The sequence below is a fragment of the Mycteria americana genome, chromosome 9 (genome assembly GCF_035582795.1).
Source record: "Mycteria americana isolate JAX WOST 10 ecotype Jacksonville Zoo and Gardens chromosome 9, USCA_MyAme_1.0, whole genome shotgun sequence".
In the NCBI taxonomy this organism is placed as follows: Eukaryota; Metazoa; Chordata; class Aves; order Ciconiiformes; family Ciconiidae; genus Mycteria; species Mycteria americana.
Window position 1 is genome coordinate 44181589 of NC_134373.1, and position 24562 is coordinate 44206150.

Below are 24562 nucleotides of genomic sequence, written 5' to 3' on the forward strand. Positions count from 1 at the left end.
ACCATGTCCCTAAGCACCACATCTACACGGCTTTCAAACACCTCCAGGGACGGTGACTCCACCACTTCCCTGGGCAGCCTATAATAATTTATTTTATACAGGATTTATTAATTTAACAAAAGCCTTTGAATTTTCCAGCACTCAGAAACAGCTGTTTAGCCTTAGTACTGTTCTCCGTATTACAAAAACCCCTAAAGCAGAAAAAGCACAGGCGGTATGGACACCAACAGTCGGCCGCGAGCTCCAAGGCCGGGCAGACGTGCCTGGCCCTGCAGAAGGGCAGCCTCCCGCAGCCCAGCTGCTGGAGAGGGGTCCGGCTGTTCCCAGAGCCAGCTTCCCGCAGGCCGGACAGCAGTTTCTGGAGTTTCAGTAGCTCCCAAATGCTTCCTGGCCGTGGCGTGACACAAGACCCCGTCCAGCCTGCCCAGCTCTCACAGCAGGAGAGAGGCTGCGTTCGGCAGGGAAGCCGCAGCAGCCGGAGCAGTCAGAACACGGCCCGGATGCCTTCCCCCCCGTCATGAGAGAGGGCAGAAGCATCGGCAGCGTTTCACGCACCGTGCTCCTAACATTGCCATCGGGATCAGGAAACAGCATTTGTGCACGGTCGCTAGTAAGTGAAAAACCTCACACTCTCAAGCATAGGCATTACATTATTTAGTCAGGGTTTGGCTTCTTGGGAAATGAAGAAAAGCCTCTTTCCTCACTTTACAGGGCTAGTGAAGAAGCAACACAGAAGTAAGCACTGTAAAAAACCTTTAGAATAAAAAGGATTTTCTGGACACTCAAGAGAAAAGGGAAGAGATGTGTTTCTGCACTTAGAATTCTACACAGTGTTTAATTTGTTGGGTTGGGTTGTGGGGTTGCTTTTTTTTTTTTTAAATCATGTTTAATCTCATCTTCTGAAGCCTAGTAGCAATGCAGAAATAGTCAGAGTCTGCCCCTGAATGCTACCCAAAGATATGCCCAGACATTTTTCACTCACCAAAAATGCAAAAAAACCAAAACTGGTCCAAATCCCAGTGAAAGGAAATGGACCGATCTGTGATAAAATACCGGGGGGGGGGGGGGGGGGGGAGGGGGGGGGAGATCAGAAGGCTTTGCGCCTTTTTCTTTTTGTTATTTTGTGCAAAGGGAAGACAACTCTTCTCCCCCAAAACATCAACTTTTTTAAAAATTCAGGAAAAGCGCATGGGAAAGCATGCTGGACAGGGTACAGCAGACCCATCTCCATGGCCTGTTAGCAGGCAGCAGAGGATCAACTTCCATTCCCTCAAAGGATCTCCAAAGGTGCACTCCCCCCAAAAAACACTCCACACACAACTCTGCGCTTCTGGTCTTACCACCTCAGCCCTAGCACAGGCTGCTGGCTCGTAGGCACTGAGCAGCACTTAGACGCTCAAGGAACAAAGTGGTGAGTTCTCCCATTGCTACTACGTTGGTGAAGAAGCCAAAACCTAGATGAAGAGATGTAAATGAAAATTTGCTGAGGGGTCCACTAGGTGTTTCTCCCTCCCCAAACACTCCGCTACGACCAGCTTGGAAGTAGGAAATTATTTCCAAAGGAAACAGAACAGCATTACTACTAGCAAACATGAAAAGAGGGAAGAGCAGTATTATTTAAGTGTATTAGACAAGTAGTTACTCTCAGAAAAAGAAAGTATGAGGGGAGGAGAAGGGAAGGAATAAAGCAAGAAAAGCAAAGCAAGATTGTCATGTATCTTCTACAGAATCTTTCACAGGAGCTCTATCACCGTGGGAGAGAAATGCAGGCCCAAACACAGAGTTCTTTAAAAAGTATTATTGGACAAGCTCTCCCTTGGCACGGCAACTCCACGTCGTGAACCGGAAACTCTGTTCCTCGCAGATGTCCAGTTGGCACAGGCAGACGGACAGCAAGAACACAACCTCTGCACACCTCTGCTCACACGCTCCTGCTCCCACACAAGCTCTGTCCAAAGCCCATTCCAGCAGCGCATCCGGTCCAGCTCTGCCTTTGCTGCCAGATGAGGCACGATCCTGTACCTCCAGTCTTAGTATCAGAGACAGCCAGGGAAAGAAAGAAAACGTCTTGGCGTGGATTTAGTAACTGTTCTCTTGCTGACCACTTATTGGCATCTTTTCAACAAAAAGGTATCATTCTAAGCCCTAGAACCTACTTTTCTTTTTTAAGCAGAGTCAGGTCAAATAACTAAGTTTTGACCACCTGTGGGGTAGCTTTGGAAGGGTAGGGGAGGTTGCCAATACTGCTCTATAGGTTGCACTATGCAGGCAGTGCAAGTGTCCGATTCCACACCTTGCACAGGAGAAATTAACCAGAAGCTCAGACTTTAACATCATCTTTCCCATGTATTTCTCTTCTCCATCTACTGCTCTTCATGTTAAGGATGTGAAAGACAGGTGGTTTAACTTCAAGATTTTTAATATAAGCAGCTCCAAAAACTGAAAAAAACATTTTCGAGAAGCAGATCGTGGCACTTCAAGAGTGATAAGAAGGTACAGTGTGATAACTGCTACCAAACGTTATTGCAAGATAATATTGTACCAATAACATTAGCCATTTAATGTATTTCCACTAGCATTCGTCCAGCATTCTTCCTTTTTAAAATTTTCTCTCAATTTCCTATTCATAGACATGACTCATGTCAACCACTAGACCTCTGTGCATTTTTAATCTTCACCTTCCACCATCCATTCTAATATTCCATTTAATATACTCTACCTTTTATTATTTGCATCAACATTTGAAAATAAATGCATTTCAGCAGAGTATTTCAGAAAGAGATTTCACAAGGTAAATACAAAAGAACATCTATATGCCATAACAAACACTAGATATACCTCTCAAGTCACTTGAAATTTAAAGCTAAGAAAACCAAGTTACTCACAGAAAACCTTTATACAACATTTTTAAGAGGCTGTTTGTGAAGTAGCAAATATGCATCTTTCAGGAGGTCATCTCCCAAAACATGCAGAAGACCTTCAGGTGAACCACTCCTGCCTCTCCACGGCAGCGGAAATACCCTTCTCGGATTTTGCTGAGGCAAATCTTAAATGCACTGCATGTCATAAAACCTTATGTGCACACAACTGCATAAACGATTTATGAAAAAGTCACTTTCCGCATCCAAAGACCCTACTGGAGCAATCGTAGAAAAATTATCTAACACCATACTAAATACTCCAAAGAGCTTTCCCAGAGAAGAAAACTTTGCTTTTAAGAATGCAAGCAACAACTGCACCTCAGCCCATGGGCTAGAAAGGCCTACTCGTTGCATAGCTCAATAATTTGCCAGTCAAATAAGGTTTCCCATTTCCCTGCCCAGGCCCTGGCAAGACCTACGTCAATTGCGCATGCTATAAATTTTATACATAAATGGGCAACGAGTATCCTTTGAAGCAGCTCGAAATGGAAAAGCAAACATCTCATTCCGGAGAGGAATGTGCTCATGCTGTCAGCTCCCGAGCGAGCAGGGTGCCATGGAGCGGTGCCAGGCGGCTCCAACAGCTGAGCCAGCGCTCGAGCCCGGCTCCCCCAGCAGCAGACAGCTACCGCACCACCACGCACATCACTCACCTTGCCAGCTCGGGGAGGGAAACGCCATCATGATCAGCACAGGAAGCATCATAACTCCATCTACCATTGTAGAGCTGCGGAAAGAGAAGAGACGTGAGAGCTCTTGTACGCTTTCACTGTCGTCTTAAAATGTAACCACCCCAAAATCAGTGTTTAGCAACACCTTTCATCGATTCCTTATACAAAACGCAGAACCACCAAGGTTGATTGGTCTCCTTTTTACTGTGTCTTGTTTCCCAAGTCATTTCCTTAATTTATAAAATTCATAATTTACTGCAATTTCTTAAATCTGATTTTTTTTTAGTCATAGAAACATCATGTGCAACCACAGTGCATATTTAGAAGCATGCTAGCAGGAAAACATGAACCCTTTCAGTACCAAGCAGGCATGTAAAATAGAAGATACACTCTTTCAAACCAGGTATTAAAAAGTTAAATTATTGTGAACTGAAAAGAAGGCCCATAAAACTGTGTATTACTTGGGCTTTGAGGAGAAACAGAGAAGATCTCAGCCAGAAAACTCTGAATAACTTTCTTTAACCAGCAGAAGCTATTGCTAAATGGCACGAAAAACAGCAAGATGTATTTAAGGGAGAAACCACTCTCAGAAGAGTAATTTCCCAGTTTAAGCTGCTTTTCCAAGGGTTTCCCTTTCAATGGCCAAGCTTAATTTCCCTGATGTTGAAGACAGGTAACTACATCTTGTGTGAAAACTCAGGCTGTTTCCAGCATATCAGTAGAGCCACACGCTCTCTCTAAAACAGTAAATCAAGGAGTGAATTCTCTTGTGTATTTCTAATCTTTTCCAGGATACTTGGTCTTTACAAGAAAATAAAAGCTCCACTTTTTACTATGAAATAAGATTTATTTAACAGGTTTCTGAACGGAACTTTTCTGCAGTTTAAGAAACTCATTTAAGCGATCACTAAGCATTTAAGCGATCACTATTACCAAGGAATAGAAATGGACTATAATCAACCTTCATTGGGATTTAACCCAACAAGCAGGGCTGGATGACTCAGAAGGCCTCGTCTGTCCTGTGCTACTTGGTTCCTACAGAGACTCTCTGGACTAATCATATGCCATAAAATTTCAGTCAAAAGCAGCAGCAAGTTGTATGTGCAAAACAAAGTTACTCTCCTTGACCAAGGCAGTGAGTCATTACCATTCTTCTTATGTGTAAGTATTTGTCTTCATTTTTCAGATTTAATTCTAGTGAAGCAGATGAAACTTGAAAATAAATTCGATATTGCCATTTTTCTTCCACATATCTTCTGTTACTACCTTTTCAAATCATTAGCAGGCCGCTTAAGTGCTTGGTGACGAAAGCCAAGCCATTTACTTCTGTATTTATTTCCTGACATGGATTTGTTTCGCAGAGTATGAGAAACATGTCACTAATTGCTTCATCATCAGTTAAGATGATTAAATGTTTCTGAACCCAAGTATTCGGAGTTTCCGTCCTTACAGAAAGGATCAGGTAGCGCTCACCACCTAACCTCCAGGAGCAAAACTCTCACTTTCAGACATCCATTCACCAAGTGACTTTGCCTTCCTTGTTCTTGATACACCAATGCATTCTTAATAAGTGCTAATACTTAACTTCCAACAGCTATGCTGGAAACACAATGAAATAAAGTCATACATAGCATGATCGTTGAGCAATCCCATATAGGAAGTTTAACGCAGAAGAAAGCTATCTCAGGGAACAATTAGTCGCTTAATGCTCTGGATCAGCTCACAGGGGTCCGTCACTCCAAAGCGGGGGTGGCTGCAGGACACGAGAGCGATACCGTCCTCCCCAGCCACCCAGCCACCACACATGCTTCCTTTGGCTGAACAGCTTACACCAGCGTTTTCCTCGGCATTACACCCCAGTAACTGCAAGTCTAGACGAAGGTGGCTCATGAGACATGCCCTCTTTCTTTCAACACACCAATGGTTCAAAGAGCAGAGGCAGAAAACATCGGTTTTAATGATGCCGGCCCGCAGCCGCAGTGGAGCTGGGCGAGCCAGCTGCCCTGGAGGCGGCTGGGCAGAGGGGAGCGCTCAGGCGAGCCTGGCAGGGACAGGCAGCCGGTCCCCCCCCAGAGCCCCTCAGACAGCAGGGACGCTGAGCCCAGGGAAACAGGGCTTCACAAGAGACAGAGAAATTTAACAACATAGAGCGGGTTAAGACTTTAAACGGTAGCATGCTGTCGACACGCAGAGCAGTTGCCAGGTTTTCTACAGATCTGTAATTCACGGTTGCATCCTCCATGCCCGATTGAAAAAGCAACAACGGTTGTTTGGTGCTGGCAGGGAGCCATCGCACCGGCTCCGACGCCGCAGGTTTGCTCAGAGACCCGCACACGCTGCAGCCTCCCCTCAGCGGGGTCCTTCCCTGCTCCCAGCCATCCACCACCCACAAGTCCCCCCACCCTTGGCCGATTCAGCCCTTCGTCCTGTCAAACCTGGCTGAGGCAGGAAGAGCAGGAGAGGAACCTGAAACGAGCTCAGTTCAGTTCTGCCAGGAAATGAAGCTGAACACGAGGTGAGCTGGCTAGAGCGAAGGAATTTAAGACACAGGAAGCAGATCACAGTACAGAAACCAGGAAAACTGCAAGTTGCATGTACCTATTTGTTTTCTTTTCAAACAGTTTATTTCAATTCCCTAAAAAAAAGTATATATATACACACACACGCGCGTGTGCCCCTGCCCTGTATTTCTCAGTGGGAGGAGGAGGAGGAAGGAAAGCCAGACTGCTCCCCCCCAAAGAGGCAACCTCCCTCCCATGGGAGCTGGCCTGCGGTGACTACTTCCCATCTCAAGAAGGGGAGTTGTAACACACTCGGGGTGCTAAAATCAGCTCCCCATCCTCCGATTCCACATGCCCCCACATCCCCAGCCCACATATGCACTTCAGGACAAAGTCAGCACAGGTTGAGACAGACAGTGATTCATCAACAAACATGAGGATTTTTACCAGTCCTCACCATAGGGATGAAATAAGGAAAAAAAGCCACGAAACCATGATAACAGTCATTCTTGATCCCTCATCCAAAACACTGTTCGAGATTCCTCTTCAACACAGCCCAAGGATGACTTCATTGAGTAAGGCACCCAAAATTACACCAAATTTTGTTAAATGCATTTAAGTGCCCAACGCAAAAAAGGCTGGCATCCTTCCCCTGCTTCACCGCTGCAGGAGAGGTGCGCACGCCGAAGTGAACCCACCTGCGGGGACTCAGCGGGCGAGCGCCGGCGGGGACAGGCAAGAGCTGGGTCAGGGGCTGCTCCGGTCCGGATCCTGGTCCCGCAGGCCAGAAATGGCTTGCCCAGTGCCTATAGAAAGGCCTGCTGAATGACCCACATTCAGCCCTGTGTTAGCAAGCAAATATTGTGCAAGCCTCTTTGGTAGGGTTACATTTATGAATAGATTTTTCTTATTATAAATGCAAAGAACAACAAAATCAGACTATTAACAGACTTTATGCATTTCACAGCATGCATGGTCCTCTCAAAGAAAAAAGCCAAATACTAAGAATTTAAATCGGGCTTCTATGAAACTTTGTTCCTGTAGACATTCATTTTCCCAAAAGCCTCAAAGAATATTTTGTCTGGTTTTGCTGAGAAGTGCTGTGCATACTTAAAACTGCCTATAAAACCCCACCCTGAGTGTACTTATCGCCAATTAAAATCCTGTGCTGTGTATGTGCAGACTCAGAACAGCTCTCGGGCTTTTGGCAAGCTGCCTGCACAGCCCTCAGCATGGCACAGCCCAGTTACACCACCTCAACTGGGTCTGCTGGGGTTGGGAGACTGGAGGAGGGAAGGAGTTGGGAGGGAGCCTCTGACCTTTGCAAAACACTGATTTTCCTTCAAAAATTATTTGAGAGCAAGTGGTTCCACTCTAAAAATTGACAAAAAACTCTTCACTATATTAAAACCATGTCAAGTCCTTAATCCCTGCTCTAAGACAAGAGAACATTTCACGTGGGATCAGGCGAGGTCTGCTCTCAGCCCACACCGTGACCCAGCACCGGCCGACGCACTGTTTCAACAGCTGAAATCCTGCCAGAGCCTCGGAAGAGGTGTCATGATCCCTTGCTGGTTGCCGTTTTGCTCAGGGTACGCCTATCTGCCGCGCGCCTGTTAAATCAGCAGTTAAAAATAAGCCTGGAGAGCACGCCGCTTGCAAGGCAGCTGTGGGACGCAGGGCTGGGGGGGGAGCCCCACCCCAGGGGTCCCACCAGGAACCAGCCCCACTCAGAGCCACCACAGGTGCTGGGGTGGGGATGGAGCTGCAGCGTCCTGCGGCTCCGAAACGGTGCTCTGGGTTTTACAGTCATCTGCATTCCCACAGTACCCTTTTAAGTGAAGGCACAAAACCACACACAACACTGCAGCCTGGCTTTTGCTGTTTCACTTTCAGGTTATCCCAGTTGCAAACTGCAGACACAGCAGGGGATGAGTTTAAAAGTCCTGTTTCCGTTGCTTAAAAAATGACTTTTTTTTAAAGCAATTAATAATATGCATATCTAAGAACCAAAATCTGGTTCTAGTGACACCAGCAAGCATGTCTCTTCCACTTACTACTTGTTTAGAGAAAGAAAATATAAGGTTTAATGTAAAGAACAAAACATTCTTTAATAAAACTCCATAGCAAGTTGCTATGGATCTAGAGACCCATGAGATATCCAGTTACTATCTGGTGTTCAAATTCACAAGAATTTTTTCCAAAGGGGAGGACTGGGATTTAATCCAGATAAAGAAAAAGGAACTAGAAAGCAGCCAGCAAGTAGTGCACAAGATTTATTTTCCTTTCTAGACACACCAATCTTTACTATTGCTCGACTGCAACTCTTCAACGCATCCCACAGAACTGCCACAGCCGCAGGAGCCACTGGAGGGGATGGAGAACACCAGCACCTGGGCTGTAAGCACTCCACACCACACTTCATACGCGCCCATGTTGGACGCTGTATGCCAGAGCTGGAGACCCCATACAGTGCCTGTGAATTTCATCCATCTACAGTGAAAAGATGACCATTTGGTTTTAACTTTTTCCTGCAAAAGCCTATAATTAGAAAACCTGAAACTTGCTATAGGCCACGATGGAAAAGTCTCTTTTCAAGCGGCAGCTAACAGATTTCCAAACAAATCTGCTGGGAAGTACAGATGATGAAGGGAACCTAGCTCCAGAGCAGGCTGGTATCTACACTGAAGCCAGCTTTGGATTCCAAAGAAGGAATCAAACAAACTGTTTTCAGAAGCCTAAATGAACAATAATAAGCATATCATACGGCAGAGATATTACTTGGTTAGGATACCCAAATTAACATAAAGATGCACACCTAATTGTTTTAGATAAAAGAAGTGACAGAATTCTTACAGTTTGTATTCATAAAGTTCCAACACTTTAAAAAAATCTATCCTGAAAACCCCAATACCTTTTCCACTTTCACAGCAAATATAAATTGCTTTCTCTTTTCTTCCTAAGAAAACTCTTAGTCTCCTGGCAAATAATTCCTTTATGGCCTGACAGCAGCATGGGGGGTGAGGGAGACCTCGGATCCATAGCTGGGACTGTCGAGATCGCTGCTGCAACAAGCCGCAGGGGAGAGAAGAAGCCAGAGTTAAGACGACATGAAACACCACACCGACAGCAGCACAGGCTGTTGGGAAACTGCCTTTAGTCTCTGATGCCACCACCCCGATACAGAGCAAAGACTGCGCTAGACAAAAGAGCAAGTCCAATTAGTGAAGAAATTTAAGATTACATTTCATCTCAATATGACACAGACATGGGAACACGAACCATTAGAGGAGTGCAGACTTTTCTGATGAGATCAGAAGCACCCACACTATCACTGACAGTCCTGATGGCAACCTGCCAAGAGCCCAAGGGCTGTACATATTTTGCATGTACCTCACCAGATTTGTATCAAAAGAAAACATCCATAATACTGGATTGTAATTCTACCATCCACAACAGCCATACGCAAGCTAAATTCATCAACAGCTGTGTTTTTAGAAGGAAAGATGTGCATTTAAAAGCAACAATTCACAGCTTGCTTTTTTTTTTAATTGAAACTCACACAAACTAACTAACCTCAGAACAACACATACAAAGGCATTCCTAGTGTCAGAGAACAGCAGCCTTGGGTATTCCTTTTCTTAAAGTCTAAACTTTGTCACCAGAATTCAACAAGATGGAAGCCAGCCACAAACTCCATTTGGCATCCACCTGAAAGTGCACGACACACATCAATACACTTCAGCTCAAGAAAATTTGCTAACGATTGCCACCTTGAAAGGCTTAATGTCTCAGATTCAACTGACCACAAAACCAGAGAGAGTGAAGTGTGCAAGATACTGGTTCTCCTATACTCCTCATATACAAAGCAAAATCATGACACTGCCAAATAAGAATAAAAACCACCAGGAGGAAAACAACCTATGCAATGTAAAATGTCATGAATGTTACTCCTTATGAGGCTAATAGCTCTGAATATGCTCATGAAGAGCCACTCCTTAAGTTCTTAGAAGAAAAGGAAGAGGTAACAAAGCACAAGCATCACTTACAGAAATAAATCCTCTTCGGTCTGCCTCCTGGCATACACAAGTAAGAATCCATTTCTTGCCTATGCTGTCACCCAAAGGCTCCAGCTGACACACCAACTGCAGCAATGGCACAGCACGGGACAACAAATAAGTAACATCCACAATGTCGAGGTGGGGGCACAGACACATGATGACACAGAGGGACAACACAACCACTTATCCAAGAGAGAACAAACGTCTTACCTAGGCAAAGTGAACCAGAAGCAGCACTAGCCCCTTCCTGAGCGGGATGGGGAGGGCACGAGTCCCACACATACAGTCTCTCCTTTAACGGAGGGGAAGGCAGGGCTCTCTTGTGCCTGGAACAGGGGCAATCCCCGGAGAACATGCAAAGCAGCTGAAGGCCCAGGACGCACAGGGGGCACAGAAGAGACCAAAAATAATGCTAGCTTCCCCAGGCAGGTCAGCTGGTGAGCAGGTGGACTCACGACCTTGTATGTGGGCAGCAGAACTTCTCTGTGTGGTTGAAGGAGACAGAAGAAGAGGCTTGTCGTTAGAAAGCCCACGTTCAGGTTGTGTGTAGGTACTGCATCAATACGGGTGTCTTTGGCAACCTGACGGTGGATGGCTTACTCAAATGACGAAGCAAGCACAGACATTTTCAAATTGATCCAAAAACCCCAATACATATTGCAACTTCCTGGTGCCTTTGAAGCCACATGCTTATCTTTCCATATCATTTATTGCCTTGCAGGGTAAATAAATTCACCAGGAGGCAGCTATCAAGGATTAACATTGCACCATGGAACAACTTTCCTCTGCAGAGCCTGCACACAGCAACATCCCTTAAAAATGCTCATTCACTAAGTTACTGCATGTGGTTCACTGATCATGTCATCGCTGTAAGCATCTTGAAAGTAAGGTATGCAATTCCACATGTGCAAAGAACCAACTACACATGGTTTCGTTTATACGGGCAAATTAACAGATACGCATTTGCAAGCAGTTTCATGAGACAGTCAAGTGAACAGTCAAGCGTGCAGTAGCTTCATCTTACAATACATGCGCCTGAGGCATTGAGCAGGTATCAGTTCAAGACACTGTTAGATATACATGAATTGTGGCTTCTCACAGATTTCACATATAAACAAAGACGTTACTTTATTATACTACATACATTTTATTGCGACACAGGTATTATTACATGGCACACAAACAGTTCCTACCAGAGGGGAACACCGCATTCTGTAATTGCCATGAAAAAGGCTCCATTGCGCAGCTGCAACAAAGTTTCTTGGACATTTTCCCCTATTAGAAACAATTCTGAGTTGTAGACAACCTTGGGTACCACTCACTTTGCTAAGGCCATGCCAAGTGCCCACAGAAAGTGGAGACAACTGCCATTAACAGCTGGCGCCTTAATTTGTGCTGGGGCCTTGGGCATAAGAGGCAAGCAAAATACCCTTCCAAATCCTGCTGCAAGACACTTTTCCCCCTAGAATTATTCTCTCAGAAGCCAGTATCTGCTGTCAGATCTCAGCGCAGAACTTCCAATGAAGACAAAAACTCCCTCTAACCTAAACGGAAAACCTGGATTTATCCACCAGCTGTGAATAAGACCCAAGCACAAATATTTTCAACTGACAAGTCATCAGAACTTGCCTGTAAATGCTGCTTCTGCATTCTTTAGGAAAAAGAAAATAACCACACAAACCCAAAATGCACACAGCAACAGCTACTTACTTTTAACTTACTCAAACTCTACCTCTTTGAGACTTGGCCTGCTTTCATCCAGCTAGCAATCCTTTATTTATTAAAGATTTTATCTGGGCAGTATGTGATGGAGTTCAGGGAAGAACACACTTTCGCAGCTCGCAGGCGTTTCAAAATTGCCTACCAAATACTGCTTATATCACATCCTGGGCGCGTCCATCTTGACAGGTGACGAAAACAAGAAGTATAGGCAGAAACGCTGAGCTTAATTCATATCTGCACAGAAAGGGCATATAGTCTGACACAGGATCAGAGTCAAGTTTTATTCGGGTATGGTTTCACAACCAGTTTGGACCAATCTAAGACACAGCAGTGCCAAAACTTGCTGTCCAACCAAGTCATCAGCTCACTGCCATCACTCTAAGCAGGCTCTCACCCCTCCCCTTGGCCGCGGTGATCGCAAGGCCGTGCGGTAAGCCAGATCAGGCCACCGATCAGACCACACACTGTTCAGTCTTCACTGTGACGAAACGTGCGAGGCTCAGCCCGGCAGCACAACATTGCCAGTGCTAGCGCAGGAGAGGTGGTGGGAACACAGCTGATCTCAGATGGGCATCCCTTCAGTGGCAGCAAATTCTTAGGTTGATTTAAAAAAAAAAAAAAAAAAAAATCAGAACACAAGGCACACAAAACACCAAAAAAATAAACAAAAAAAATCACAGTGAAAACACACCTTCAGTCGCTACAAGAAAATTAGCAAGACAGACAGCAGCATCTTAACAATCGCCCCCCTAGTTCTCCAAACAAAATACACTTTTTAAAGCAAAATCCTAACAATCTGCCAAGTAAAGAAACATTGTCAACAGAACATTCCTCTAGGGTTTCTTGTTTTGTTTTTAGCCTAAAACAAAGCTCCCATTTTTATTACTCACTTTCACTTCCCTTTCATCAAACAATTGCCAGCTCTCCCTCCTGATACAGGCATGGTTCAGCAAAGAGCCCTCCTGGCAGGCTGGTCCTTGCCATTGCATGAGACCACTTAAGAGAAACTGCTGGTGTGTCCCCAAATAATACTTTGCTCTTGAAAACCTAAACACCCCCATCAACCTCGGGAAAGTTTCAGAAGAAGGCCTGCAAGACAGGATGACAGAAGATCTCTCTGCACTGCAATTTCACCAGACAGTCAAATATGTTACCTCATCACATTGGACTGAAACCAGGTATCAAAACCGCTGCACCTATGTCAAGCCCCAGGGAAGTCCAAGGTTGTGTCACGGCTTGCGTACACTACTGAGATACCGAATACCCCCACATAGCCCTGTCCTACGGTTTGTTTTAACTCTTCCAGAGAACTGCATTATAATCTTAAAAAGCTGCGACCACTGAAGTTACAGTCTAAATGAGATCAATTACTATTAATCCAAGATCAGGATTTTTAAGTGCTTTTTATTAACCATTTAAATATTACATAGATTGCCTGTTAAAATTTTCTCATGGAACACTTCAGCTAACACAAAACAAACATTTCTGAAAACAAATCTTTAGCTTCAGTCTCATCAACAACAGTCCTAATTTTTCCTCAAAATGTTCAATTTTTTTCTGGTTTTCCCCTCTTTTTTCTTTACACAAATTTCAAATATTCATTTCTTTGCCTTGGGTTGTTTTTGTAGGTTTTGGGTTTTTTTCCTTTAGTAGGGAAGCTAGGGCCTCATTATATGACGTGAACAGCATTTAAAGACCATCTCTCACTCTGGCAAACCCTGCTGAAAGATAAAAATACAGTCTAGTTCCTACAAATGTATTAATTAAGCAGTGTCTCACTAGTCTAGTTCCGTGTTTTCACATATGCAGGGACCTTAAGAGGTGCAAATGCTTTTTATTTTCAGCCTCTGATGTTATCAGGCCAGATCACGCAGAGCCAAACTCAGTAAGTGAATTGGAAGAGCTGCTGGAAGCTTCCTCACTGGTGACCCCTTATCTGTGTCGGTATTTCACCACCAGTGAGGACCCTCATTTGCACATCAATAATCCCAGTGGGATTTTGCCTGCCTGGGTAAATCTGAACCTCTACAGTTATTTTCACAGGGTCGTTACCACAAGAATACTCTACTTAAACCCCTTAGCCCAAACATCCTAACCAGAATGCAACTCGTGTATTTTGATAAAAATTAGCTAAAAATATATATTTTTTTTTATCCATTTCATTGCATTGGCAGAATAATACAACTGCAGCACGACACCGCAAACACACAGCGGTTCGTTATGATAAAGCCACCAAGTCTACAAGGGTGAGCAGGACAGGAGAGCGAGACGTGCAGAGGAAGCACGCACGCCGCTGCGGGCAGCAGCCCCACCACGGTGGGCACCGCTCGACGGCGAGGGGGACTCCGGGAGAGCCGGGCTTTACACCTCCGGCTCACTGCTCACGGACTACACTGGGCTTCCGACAGCATTCTTCAGGAGTGATGGGTTGCTACAAAGTAGGAAAGGTTAAGGGACACAAAAAAGTCAGGTATTCGTTTTGCACGCCACTTAAAGCTTAACTGCTCCCAAACATCAGTGAGCCGAAGGAAGCCAAATACAAATTAACAACATATTTTTAGAACAAATCAGACCGAGAACAGAAGTTCCTAACACTCCATAGGCACGTGTCACTGAACAGCCTTTCATCTCCTCAGATTCTTTCATTAACTATTACTTTGGAGTCCAAAAAGCTGAACACAATTAGCAATCCAGAAAAGAAGGAAACACCCTGCTGCATAAGAAAGTAAAATTCTTCAGAGATTGTATTACACCACCACAGAATTTTAACAATATTGTTCCACAATTTGGTCTTGCCTGTTTGGACAGGCCAGAGCCATGTTATTCTGTTCTTAAACGCATAGTACAGACAAAAACCGAGTTATATTACAGCCATGGTGGTCTGCAACCTTTCTTCTTCCACTGACATTACGCAAATTGGATGCTACTGCACAGAGGCGTAGAGAACCACATTAAATCTAGAAACATAACATCGGAAGGTCAGTCATCACTTTAAGATGAACGTAACTCAAAGCTGAGTTTAAGGAGCTAGTAAGGTAAGGAACAGTTGGGGTTCTTCTCCATCCTAGAACTCTCCAATTATATTTCTGTCTGTCCCCCCCACACCAGCGACATTAACCTCCAAGTTACTTGCGCTGCTGTTCATACCACAGCTTTATCCTCTGTTCTCACCTTCCACGATGATCCTTTCCCCTTACTCTGCTCCAACTCCCTCAATGCATCCTGCAAGCTGTCCTCCTTTTTCACCTGAGGCTTCATAAGGCTCCACAACCTCCACCACAGGTCTCTGTTCCACTCACATCTTACCTGTGGCAGCCTCACCTTCCAACACTAATCCAGCTAAAATTCAAACCTATATGCTAAAACAGCTTGAGATCTTTCTTTCCAATTTACTCTGTCCTGACATTCCTTAGTTGCCGTTTTAGCCATGTCTATCTCGATCCCACAGACAAACATCTGTGTCCCTCCTGGTAATGGAACTACCCTTTCATAGTCACAGTGATGTTTATTATTGCCACACTACACAACCCTCAGTGTAATAATTGAGCATCTTGTTACCTCTCCCTAGGTCAAATTTACTCCAAATACATACAGTTCTGACACTTTTTCCAGGGCTGTTATAAGCGGTCCCTTTCCACCTATTTAGCTGTAAGCTTTCAAATTCACGCATCTCACATGGCCTTGCCAAACCTGACTGTACTTATGTATCTTCAGAAAACTGTTCCATATATTTACCCAGACTTGTGTTTTAATTGCTGCTACAGATGCCAAAAGCAATCAAATTAGTATTTAACAGCTAAATTACTGCAGCTGACCTCACACATACTCCTAGCTGCAAACTGCAAATGTGAAGTAAAATGCAAGCTAAAATTCTCTTTACAGACAAGTCTAGCTTTGGATCTCCGAATGAAGGACCGCCTAAGAGCAACTCACCTATGATCACATAGAAACAAAGCCATACTCTCTCGATTAAAGTGAGCTTATGACATCCATTCACTGGAGATTTCCAAGGTCCAACATCTCCACAGAGAGCATCCAGCCACGACTGTTAATGTAACAGACTGAAAACAACCAGATAACCTTCACCAACTGCTTCTGAAAAGGAAGCGCCCAAATGTGCTTTGGGTCAAGAGCTGTCCTCACTAATGGGAAGTGATGGAGTAAGAGACCATTCTGAATAGGATACAAGAAGAGACAGTGCTTGTTCATACAGAGTAGGTGACCACACCACTTTTTTTTTCCAGTGTCAGGAAGCATTTGGCATAAAGCCATTCTCCTCTGAGATGAGAATGCACAAGTTCAGGAGTGAATATACTTCCCACAAATAACCTTTTATGGAAACTGTTCCTACAAAAGGGGCAAAGAGCATTGGCCAAAGGCACAAGGCACTAAATTTTGGATGCCCTGGGTAGTTATTGTCATCAACCTGTCGGCACAGATGATAATACTGATGAAGAGGTCCAACAGTCAGTATGAAGAGGTTTCCATGTCCTTATTGCTGCTCAGAGGAAATGGAAAGCCAGACCAGTCAGCATGGCCAAATCTACCTCCACAGGAATCTGTCAAGTTTTCACTTATCTCCTGGCCACAAGATAGACTCTTCTGAGTTTCATGCTGCAAAACTTTCCACTCAAAGAAAAACAGCAACAAAACACTACCTCAAGTTCTCACCAGTGAGGATCCAATTCTGAGCACTCTGAAGTTAGCAGGAATACAGTTGCAGAGATACAACAGTAGCTGCCATGTCTGCCTATGAGCATTCAATTAGGCCAGGAATCACCTTAGCTTCAGCTGGACTAGACGCTAAGAAAACCACAATAAAATGGTCTAAGGCATCCAAAATTATTCTCAGAAAATAGGCCAGACTGGGCATGAAAACATCTGGGCTTGGCTTGAATCATGAACCACATGAACAAGACACCCCACTGCTGCCTCCGGGCAGCTGAGCGAAGGAATGCAGAGCAGCACAAAGGTAGGCAGCAGGAGTCTCCTACATTCAGATTTTCTTTCTGTATCTTCCTCCAGCAAACATATGCAACAGCCCGTTTATTCTGAAGCTTTTTCTACAGCCTAGTCCTGTAGGATTTCTAAGGATGGTGTTTCTGGGGCGTCAGGCAATGCTTACACAACCACAGCTGGTAAGCCAGCCGGCTCCAGGCACGTACTCCCACCTCTGTGGCAAAAACAAGGCAAAAAGGGTTAAATCATACAATCCTAGCCTATGTTAACATGCACGTCCAACTGGCTAAGACTGTACATGCTCCAAGTATCTCCTACTCTGTTACACCAACACGCACCAGTTCCCTCCCACCCACCCAAAACACAAAGCCAAACCCTTGTTTCAATATATTACACAAATTGTGATGTGGACAAGTTTATCCCAAATCCAAGCAGCAAACAGACAAGACTTCAGATACCAGAAGAGCTGTAACAGCTTGGCTCCTCTGTAACTTAGATGAGTCAGCATCAGCACTATTAACTTTTAGCTTTACAGTATTAACAAGGCAAGTGAATGGAGCATTCTTACAAGAACTGCTCACCAAGGTCAAAAAACCCTGAAGGACAACTATGCCACACCAGAAGGGACAGGCAATGGGGGAAGCAGGCCACTGACCAGAAACTGCTATTTCCTAGTCTCAACAATGGAAAAAGAAAAAAAAAATATTAAGGCAGAAATAAGCAGAACTGCAGCAATCATTTAAAAATAAACTGCTCATACATTTTAGAAATAAGCATGACAGGAGGAACAGGTCAGGAAGACACACAGGACACAGCATATTTATATATTTAATATAATATAACATGGAAAATGGTTAGACTATTATACATATAACCTATAAACTACTACAGGAAATTGCATTCCTGGCCACCATACATACTTCTAAAAAGCAGTTCAGCAGTTTTACTTCAGAGTGGATTTAGCCTGGTCCCTGTACTGGAAGTTGCTGCTACCACACGTCTCTCAAAGCCATCCAGAAGAGGCCGACACCTTTATGCCCACGTTTTGGGATGGAGCACATTTGGTACACACCAGAAACAGAGCTTGCAGCTTAGTTTCCTCCAGAAGGAATCCAGCATATGCACGCCCAAACTGCTCTGCAAGTCGCAATAAATGGAGCTCATCAGGGGGATGAGCTTCAAAGACCACAGTGGTGCTCCAAGACAAAACTCTGATGTACTTCAGAGCCATAAAGCCGTCTGACCCTGAAAGCATGTTTTACCCACATCCCTTCACCCCAGCTCTGCACCCCCACCCAACATCCACAGTCAGCTACTGCGAGTAAGCAAGCAGGACTCTAAGGTGTGTGCTGGGGGGGGGGGGGGGGAGGAGAAGAAAGGGGGCTAAGAATTAATTTTTAACTGAAAAAAGGGGGGGATTTGCACACCCGAACAAAACACCACTGCTATCAAAGTAAGTTAATGTTTAGTTTTACTTTAATACTTTTCAGCCTGTGCAGCTGTCTCCTCTTGCAGTTGGCACCGGTCCTTGCCAATCTGGGACTTATTTCCAGTGAAGACAGCATTGTTTTATTGGCTACTTAGGCAGCGCATGCACCATTAACAGAGGTTTTATCTCTCCATTTTCCTGTCAGTACAGAACCAGCCAGTCTGACTGTGTTAATGTTAAGAATGCTTATTTTTCCCCTATTCACTATCTCCAAGCCAAAACAACATCTGGAACTTCAGCTTGCCATACAAAGAAGAGAGACAGATTAAAACTGGAAAGAGATACACATCAGCTTCCAGAGCTTTATATGTTTCTGCTTTTATCCAAGTTTCCCACATGTACCTTCCAAAACAGCTCTACTGGGAGAAAAAACAAGTCCCTCATACAGACTCCCAAACACAATGTAAAGCCCTTTCCACTTCAAAATAACCTCAAAAAGGATTATCAGAAAAATAACAAGAACAAAACTGATATGAAAGTTTAGAGTAAGAATTTACCATAGCTCTTTAAATAAAACAAAGGTGACATACCAGTGACCTAGAAAAGGAAATTAAACAAAGAAATATTACTGGTGTGTGTTACTTGATAAAGTAATGGAAAAAAACCTGGCGCCATTTCAGCATACGTGAATGTCCCACTTTAACAGACAGCTGTCTCCAGTGTCATTTAAGTATGCTTTTTGCTTAGATCGTGTTCAATGAATCATGAAAATCAATACAGAGAAAAAACATAAAACCACGCTGTAGACATGCACAGAAATCGAGCATGTACCAACTAGCACCAGCCTTTTCTGGAGAAAGACGTGCCAAATAAACACAGACTAGTTTTTCCAACAACAGTTATTTAACTCTTAGTAGTTAATTAACAGAAGTCATGACTACTGGTTATTTTCTAACCAGCTATCACACTGAAGAGAATTACGAACTTAAGGCTTACCACCAAAGAAATACTCTCCCACTTGTTTGCCTGCCTTCTCCCCCTGACAGACGGCACACCTAACCTTGACGAAGACCTGGCTTCCAGCCCAACATACACACGGCTCCCCGCCACGGGCATGCGTTCAGCACAACTGGGTGCTCCGGGAAAGCGGAGCCGGGCAATGGTGGCAGAGATGTTTTCCACCCACCGCCCACCGGCAGCGCCCACCGCCAGAGTCCAGGGCTCCCGGAGCGCGGTGCTGCCCGCTCCGGCTGCGAAACCCATCCTCGGTCCTCGCAGGAGCGGGTGCATTGAGCCAGCACTGCCTCCCGTCCCTGCCACAGTGCCAGCTGTTTCTGACAGCCACGCTGCTGTGTGCTAAGTAATGAATGCTGTCAGAGAAGGAATTCTCATTTCTGTAACACAGAGCCCCCCCTAGACAAATTATACACTTTATAGTCCTGGGCCGCAGGAAGCTGCCTTGCTGCTGAAGTGCTGCCAGATGCAGTATTTTTTCAGCTGACAATCACGTAAAATGAATTTGAATGACCAAAGCAGAATAAAGTGTATGTTTTCAGGACCAAACAAAACATGTGTCACTGGTTTCTACATCTAGCAGCAGTTTTAACATAACACAGAGTAGAAACCAATTAAAATAGTTCCTGTTGAACAGAATCCATTGTGTTGCAAGTGGAAGGACAGAGTGCCAACCACTACATTGTACAACCGTTTTAACAAAGTCTCATAGCAATGATGCTCAGCTTCAAATAGACATCTTTATACCCAGCTGTTGCCTATTCCCAAGCCATCTACTAACTTATTAGCTATTTCCCTTTTGAAAAGAAGGATTAACTAAAAGCATTAGTACTCCAAAGCACTGACATCGCAATAGCTTCCCCACACACCCAACCCTGCTAACAGCAGGCCTGTGCCATCAGCCAGTGCCCCCTGCCACTGCTCGTCTCCAATCCACATCGCAGCCAGCCTGGCACTCCAAATAAAGCTAAGCACTGGCGAGCAAACAAGGAGATTAGATAAACACAGAAATTACCAAAACATCTCAAAAGCTCCCAGAACTGACTGAATAATATGAACTTACTTGACAGTTTGAGCTAGTAAAAATAAAAGTCATCCCTACTGATTCGTGCAACAGTCATTTGCCTTTTGTTTGCGTAACATTGGATAAGACTGCATTCGTTTGTACCAGAGCTTTGGGCTTGAACTATCTTACTGTTGTCTGATGGAAGGGACTTCCTTCTCATCCTGCTCACAATTTTCAGAAAAGATCATCTAATATTCCTCATGGATTCCCGGAGCAAAGATAATCAAGACCAGGGCTAGCAGAGTTAGAAACTAACAAACCAGTGAACCGCTACTGCATGCAGGTCTTTCTTTGATGGTATAAATGGTTCTTCATGAAAAACAAACCTGACCAACAAAATCTTCTCTCTGCCTAGAATTTTCCTGAATTAGAAGAGCAACGCAGCATTTTCTTAATACCTAGTTCACAACAATGCATTAAACTGAAATTTAGCTACCTACAAAAGTTACATGGCATAAATCATTTAACTAAGAAAAGCACTATGATTTCTCCTCTTTTTCTATTCCCTTACTAACACCATGATCATTTTCACTCACCCCAAGTCCTTCAAAGCAATCATTTTCACTCCATTTTGTCGAACCTCCCCTATCCTTCACCTTCGCATCTGCCTTCCAGTCCATGCACTCTCTTTTGGCCACCTTCTCTTCTGGCCATCTTCTGCACCAGAAGAACTTCACATATACTACCTAGCAGATAATTTTCAAACACTTTCACCTTGCTTACAAAAGGATTAGAGTGAACTTGTGCTAATGTCAAAGTAGTAAGTTAAAGGAGGCAATAAAGAACGGTGCCTGCAATATTTCCTCCTCCAGCCATGTAGCTGACAGGAATGTGGACCCTGGGGTCGATGTCATTCAGGGCACCTCAGCAGCAGAATGCTAAGAAGAGAGAGGCAACTGACTGCCTCTTCCACCCTCACGCTTTTTTTTTTTTTTTTTTAAGTAGCTTTTATAACTGAATCAGTGCATTATCTCAAACTACTTTCTCCTAGCTGGGATCAACACCTTTTTTGTTCCTTTTTTTCCTATCAGGTTCTGGAGGGTGCCGGTCAGCTGTGATCTTCAGCAACGACACTAAACGTTCAACAACACAGCATCTGGGTTTTGGTGAAGACAAGTGTCTCTGGACACAAGTTAACACTGATCCACAGATATAAAAACACTACCCAAGAAACATAACTACTAACAACAGATCTTTAAATAACAGCCCTTGTAAGAGATTACTTCTTACCTGCAGCTGTTGAGAGGGCCATGTATTTCTGGGCCTGCAGCAGTATGTTACCTTCCAGTTCTCCTCAAGCAGCGATTAAACTATGCATCTCACTGCTGCACTCATCAGTCTGCTTTCTTCAAGTCCTGCAACTGTTATACCTCTGTATGACCGGAGGTAGACAACCTCATATTAGCACCACATGCAAGCCAGAGAGCATAAGGCAGATCTTGTCTACAAATTGCTGGGAGCATGAATTCTGAGCAAAGGCTCTCCTCGATGGTCTGTATTTGACCATACCAACACAGCTTTAGCTCACCTGTCACCAGCTAGGGAGGAGAGGGTAAGAGACATTTGAACAGCTCTGCAATCGCCTGTGCAAAAGCCTGCGCTGCCATCACACTGCGACGCAGGCACCAGCAGCAACGCCAGCTCAGTGCAGGCAGACTGAGCCATGGTGCAAAGCCCAAAAACACAGAGGTTCCCACAAGCAGGACTGCAAAGAAAGCAAACAGCTTCAAAATAATTTTGTGGTAAACTTCCTAGGGGCAGAGTTGCCAAACTCGCAATTCTGGGGAAGGTTATACGAGCTAGGGATCTTTGCAGGTCTGCACCGCTCCCTAGGAGAAAACAATCCCTGGCCACCTGAAAATCCAGCCAGTCTGCACAAGCTGCTTCAGGCAAGTAACACCGCACAGAATTATTTTAGCACTATACAGAGTATTTTCATCCTTCCTAGACTGCTCCAGTTCTCTGCACCACAGCTCTAGGGTCCGAGTTATGCCACACTGGCATTAGGGAAATTTTCTTATAGAAGGGTAAAGGTTTCTTTGGACCTTCCACACCACTTTAAGACTTCACTTTATCTTCATCCCCTTCCTCCTGTCTCCTCCCTCAAATTCAAAGTCTTATTCTCTTAGAAATGCATAAAATGACAGTGACATTATTTCAAAGCCCTTCATACCCCCCAACCCTTCTCAGCTCACGTTGGATAAATCCAAAGAATGAATATCCAACATCCCTCAATACAGCCACACTCCCCTTTTGCTGCAGCCACTTCACTTGAACAGGGAATTCTGTACTCAGGATGGATGCACAGGAATGAAGTTTCTTTGGGCTACTACCATGAAAAAAAAAGCTACAGAAACGCAAGATAAACCATACTGAGTAACTGTGTGAGCATGATGATTCAAAGAAAAGCTAAGCAAAATTCAAGGTTAAAACACAAAACACCCCACACACCATTTGGAATTTTACCTGGTTTTCTGAAATTTTCAAAACAGCATTTTACATTTGCACAGGTGGAATATTCATTTCAGGTTTTGGTATGTATTTAAATACTTCCAAGTTGATCAAGGTGATTTAAATTACCAAGCCGAGTCACAATTTAAATAACCAATTTTACATCTGATTTTGCACTTATTTTTTGTTCTTTTCTAAAGAAAGGTTAGTTATGGTCCAACACAAATGAACATATTGTTAAGACTAACTAAATACAGACTTTAAAGACCATTTCCCAGGGAAAAAGGCAGTCTTGTTAAGAATAACAGGGGATGGAAGGGAAGAAGACGACTTTTGACTGTTATTTGAGAGCACAGTGTGCTGGCTGGCAGCAATGGGGAGGGACAGCCCCTAAAGTTACTTCTGCAACTCTCTGCTTACCCCAACAAAGAATTCAGGCAAAAGAGATGCAAAAAGTGCATGGAGTGATAGACGGCGAGAGAGAGAAACGGAGCAAGCATGCTGCGAGGGAAGCACACCGCCTGGGAAGGAGGGGGGCACAGCCATGGAAGGGCAGCGTAAGGCACAGCTGTTCAGGAAGGTCTGCTTTACGCTGCATTTGGCATATTTCATTAACCAAGCCTTAACCAAAGCAGCTCTATGTCTGTACTTTAATATCCAGGAACCCACGTTCCTAGTTTTTATAGTTCACGTTTTACCGTAAGAGAAAGCGATACATTCGTTTTGATTATTCACTCCCTTACAAATAGAGTATTTGAAAAGTTTACTTTTAATCAGAAAACAGGCTTACCACAACTTGACTGTGCTAATTATGCAAGAAAAATTACCAAAATATTCTTCTATTAAAGACCATTTATTAGTCAAAGGACACCGTACCTGCAGTTACTGAACTGAATTAACCAAAACCAGCCAGTCAATCTTGTTGCCTGGGCAACCTGGGGGTGTGCAGGGGGAGAAGGTCGCCCTGTTTCTCAGTTCATAGATGAGACAGAAACACGCTTTTCTGCTTTCAGAAGTCCCAGCTGGCGGAGGTGCCACCCGCCCGGCCAGGCGGCCGGACCAGCGCCCGCGCAGCCGGCCTGCCGCCGTACCTGCTGTGGGTGCTCACTGCCTGCCCGCTCCGATCCCCCTCAACAGCACGCACCCATCAGCCTGCGTACCGCCTTGAAGTGAAAGATTTGAAGAACTTTTTAGGAATCTCTGAAATGTCTTCGATTGGGAGTGTTTAATCACCTTCAAATCATCTTCATTATGCAGCTGGGGCAAGCATTTAATAAACTATTTAGCATTTACTGTGGGTTTTTTTGTGGGTTTTTTTTTTTTGTTTTTCGGTTTTTGTTTTGTTTTGGGTTTTTTTACAAAAAACAACAAGCAAACAAAAATATAAATTAAATTAAACCCAAAACAGCTCAACCATTTAGGTTAGTTTTAACATTTATACTTTAAACGCACAACAGCAAAGGTGAAGTCTGTTTCTTCAGGACCTCAGCCTCAGTATCGCTTCAGGAGTGGGTCAGATCAGGGATTAAAATCTCATTATTTCCTCAAATTCTTCCACAGAGGTCTAAGCTTTAGCTTTCTAGTTTCTAACTCAATTCAGAGTAAAATCAAATGCTAATTTTTTTTGTATGTTTTACATGGAAAATCTTTACTATGTTCATTTATTTTATTTAAACATTTAAAATTACTTGCAACTGAGAAGATATTTGTTTGTTTTGTAAGAAAAGTGGCCTTTCAAGATCAGAGAATCAGCAGAATCACCTTTTA

General features: G+C 44.1%; 1 protein-coding gene across 1 annotated transcript in view; it reads right to left on the minus strand.

The window, feature by feature from the left end:
• Positions 1-24562, minus strand: part of ACVR1 (activin A receptor type 1) — a 72603-nt gene that overhangs the window by 35146 nt on the left and 12895 nt on the right. The window contains exon 2 of the mRNA XM_075512398.1: positions 3575-3648. Within this exon, the coding sequence (XP_075368513.1) occupies positions 3575-3648 (74 nt within the window). The remainder of the gene's footprint in view (positions 1-3574; positions 3649-24562) is intronic.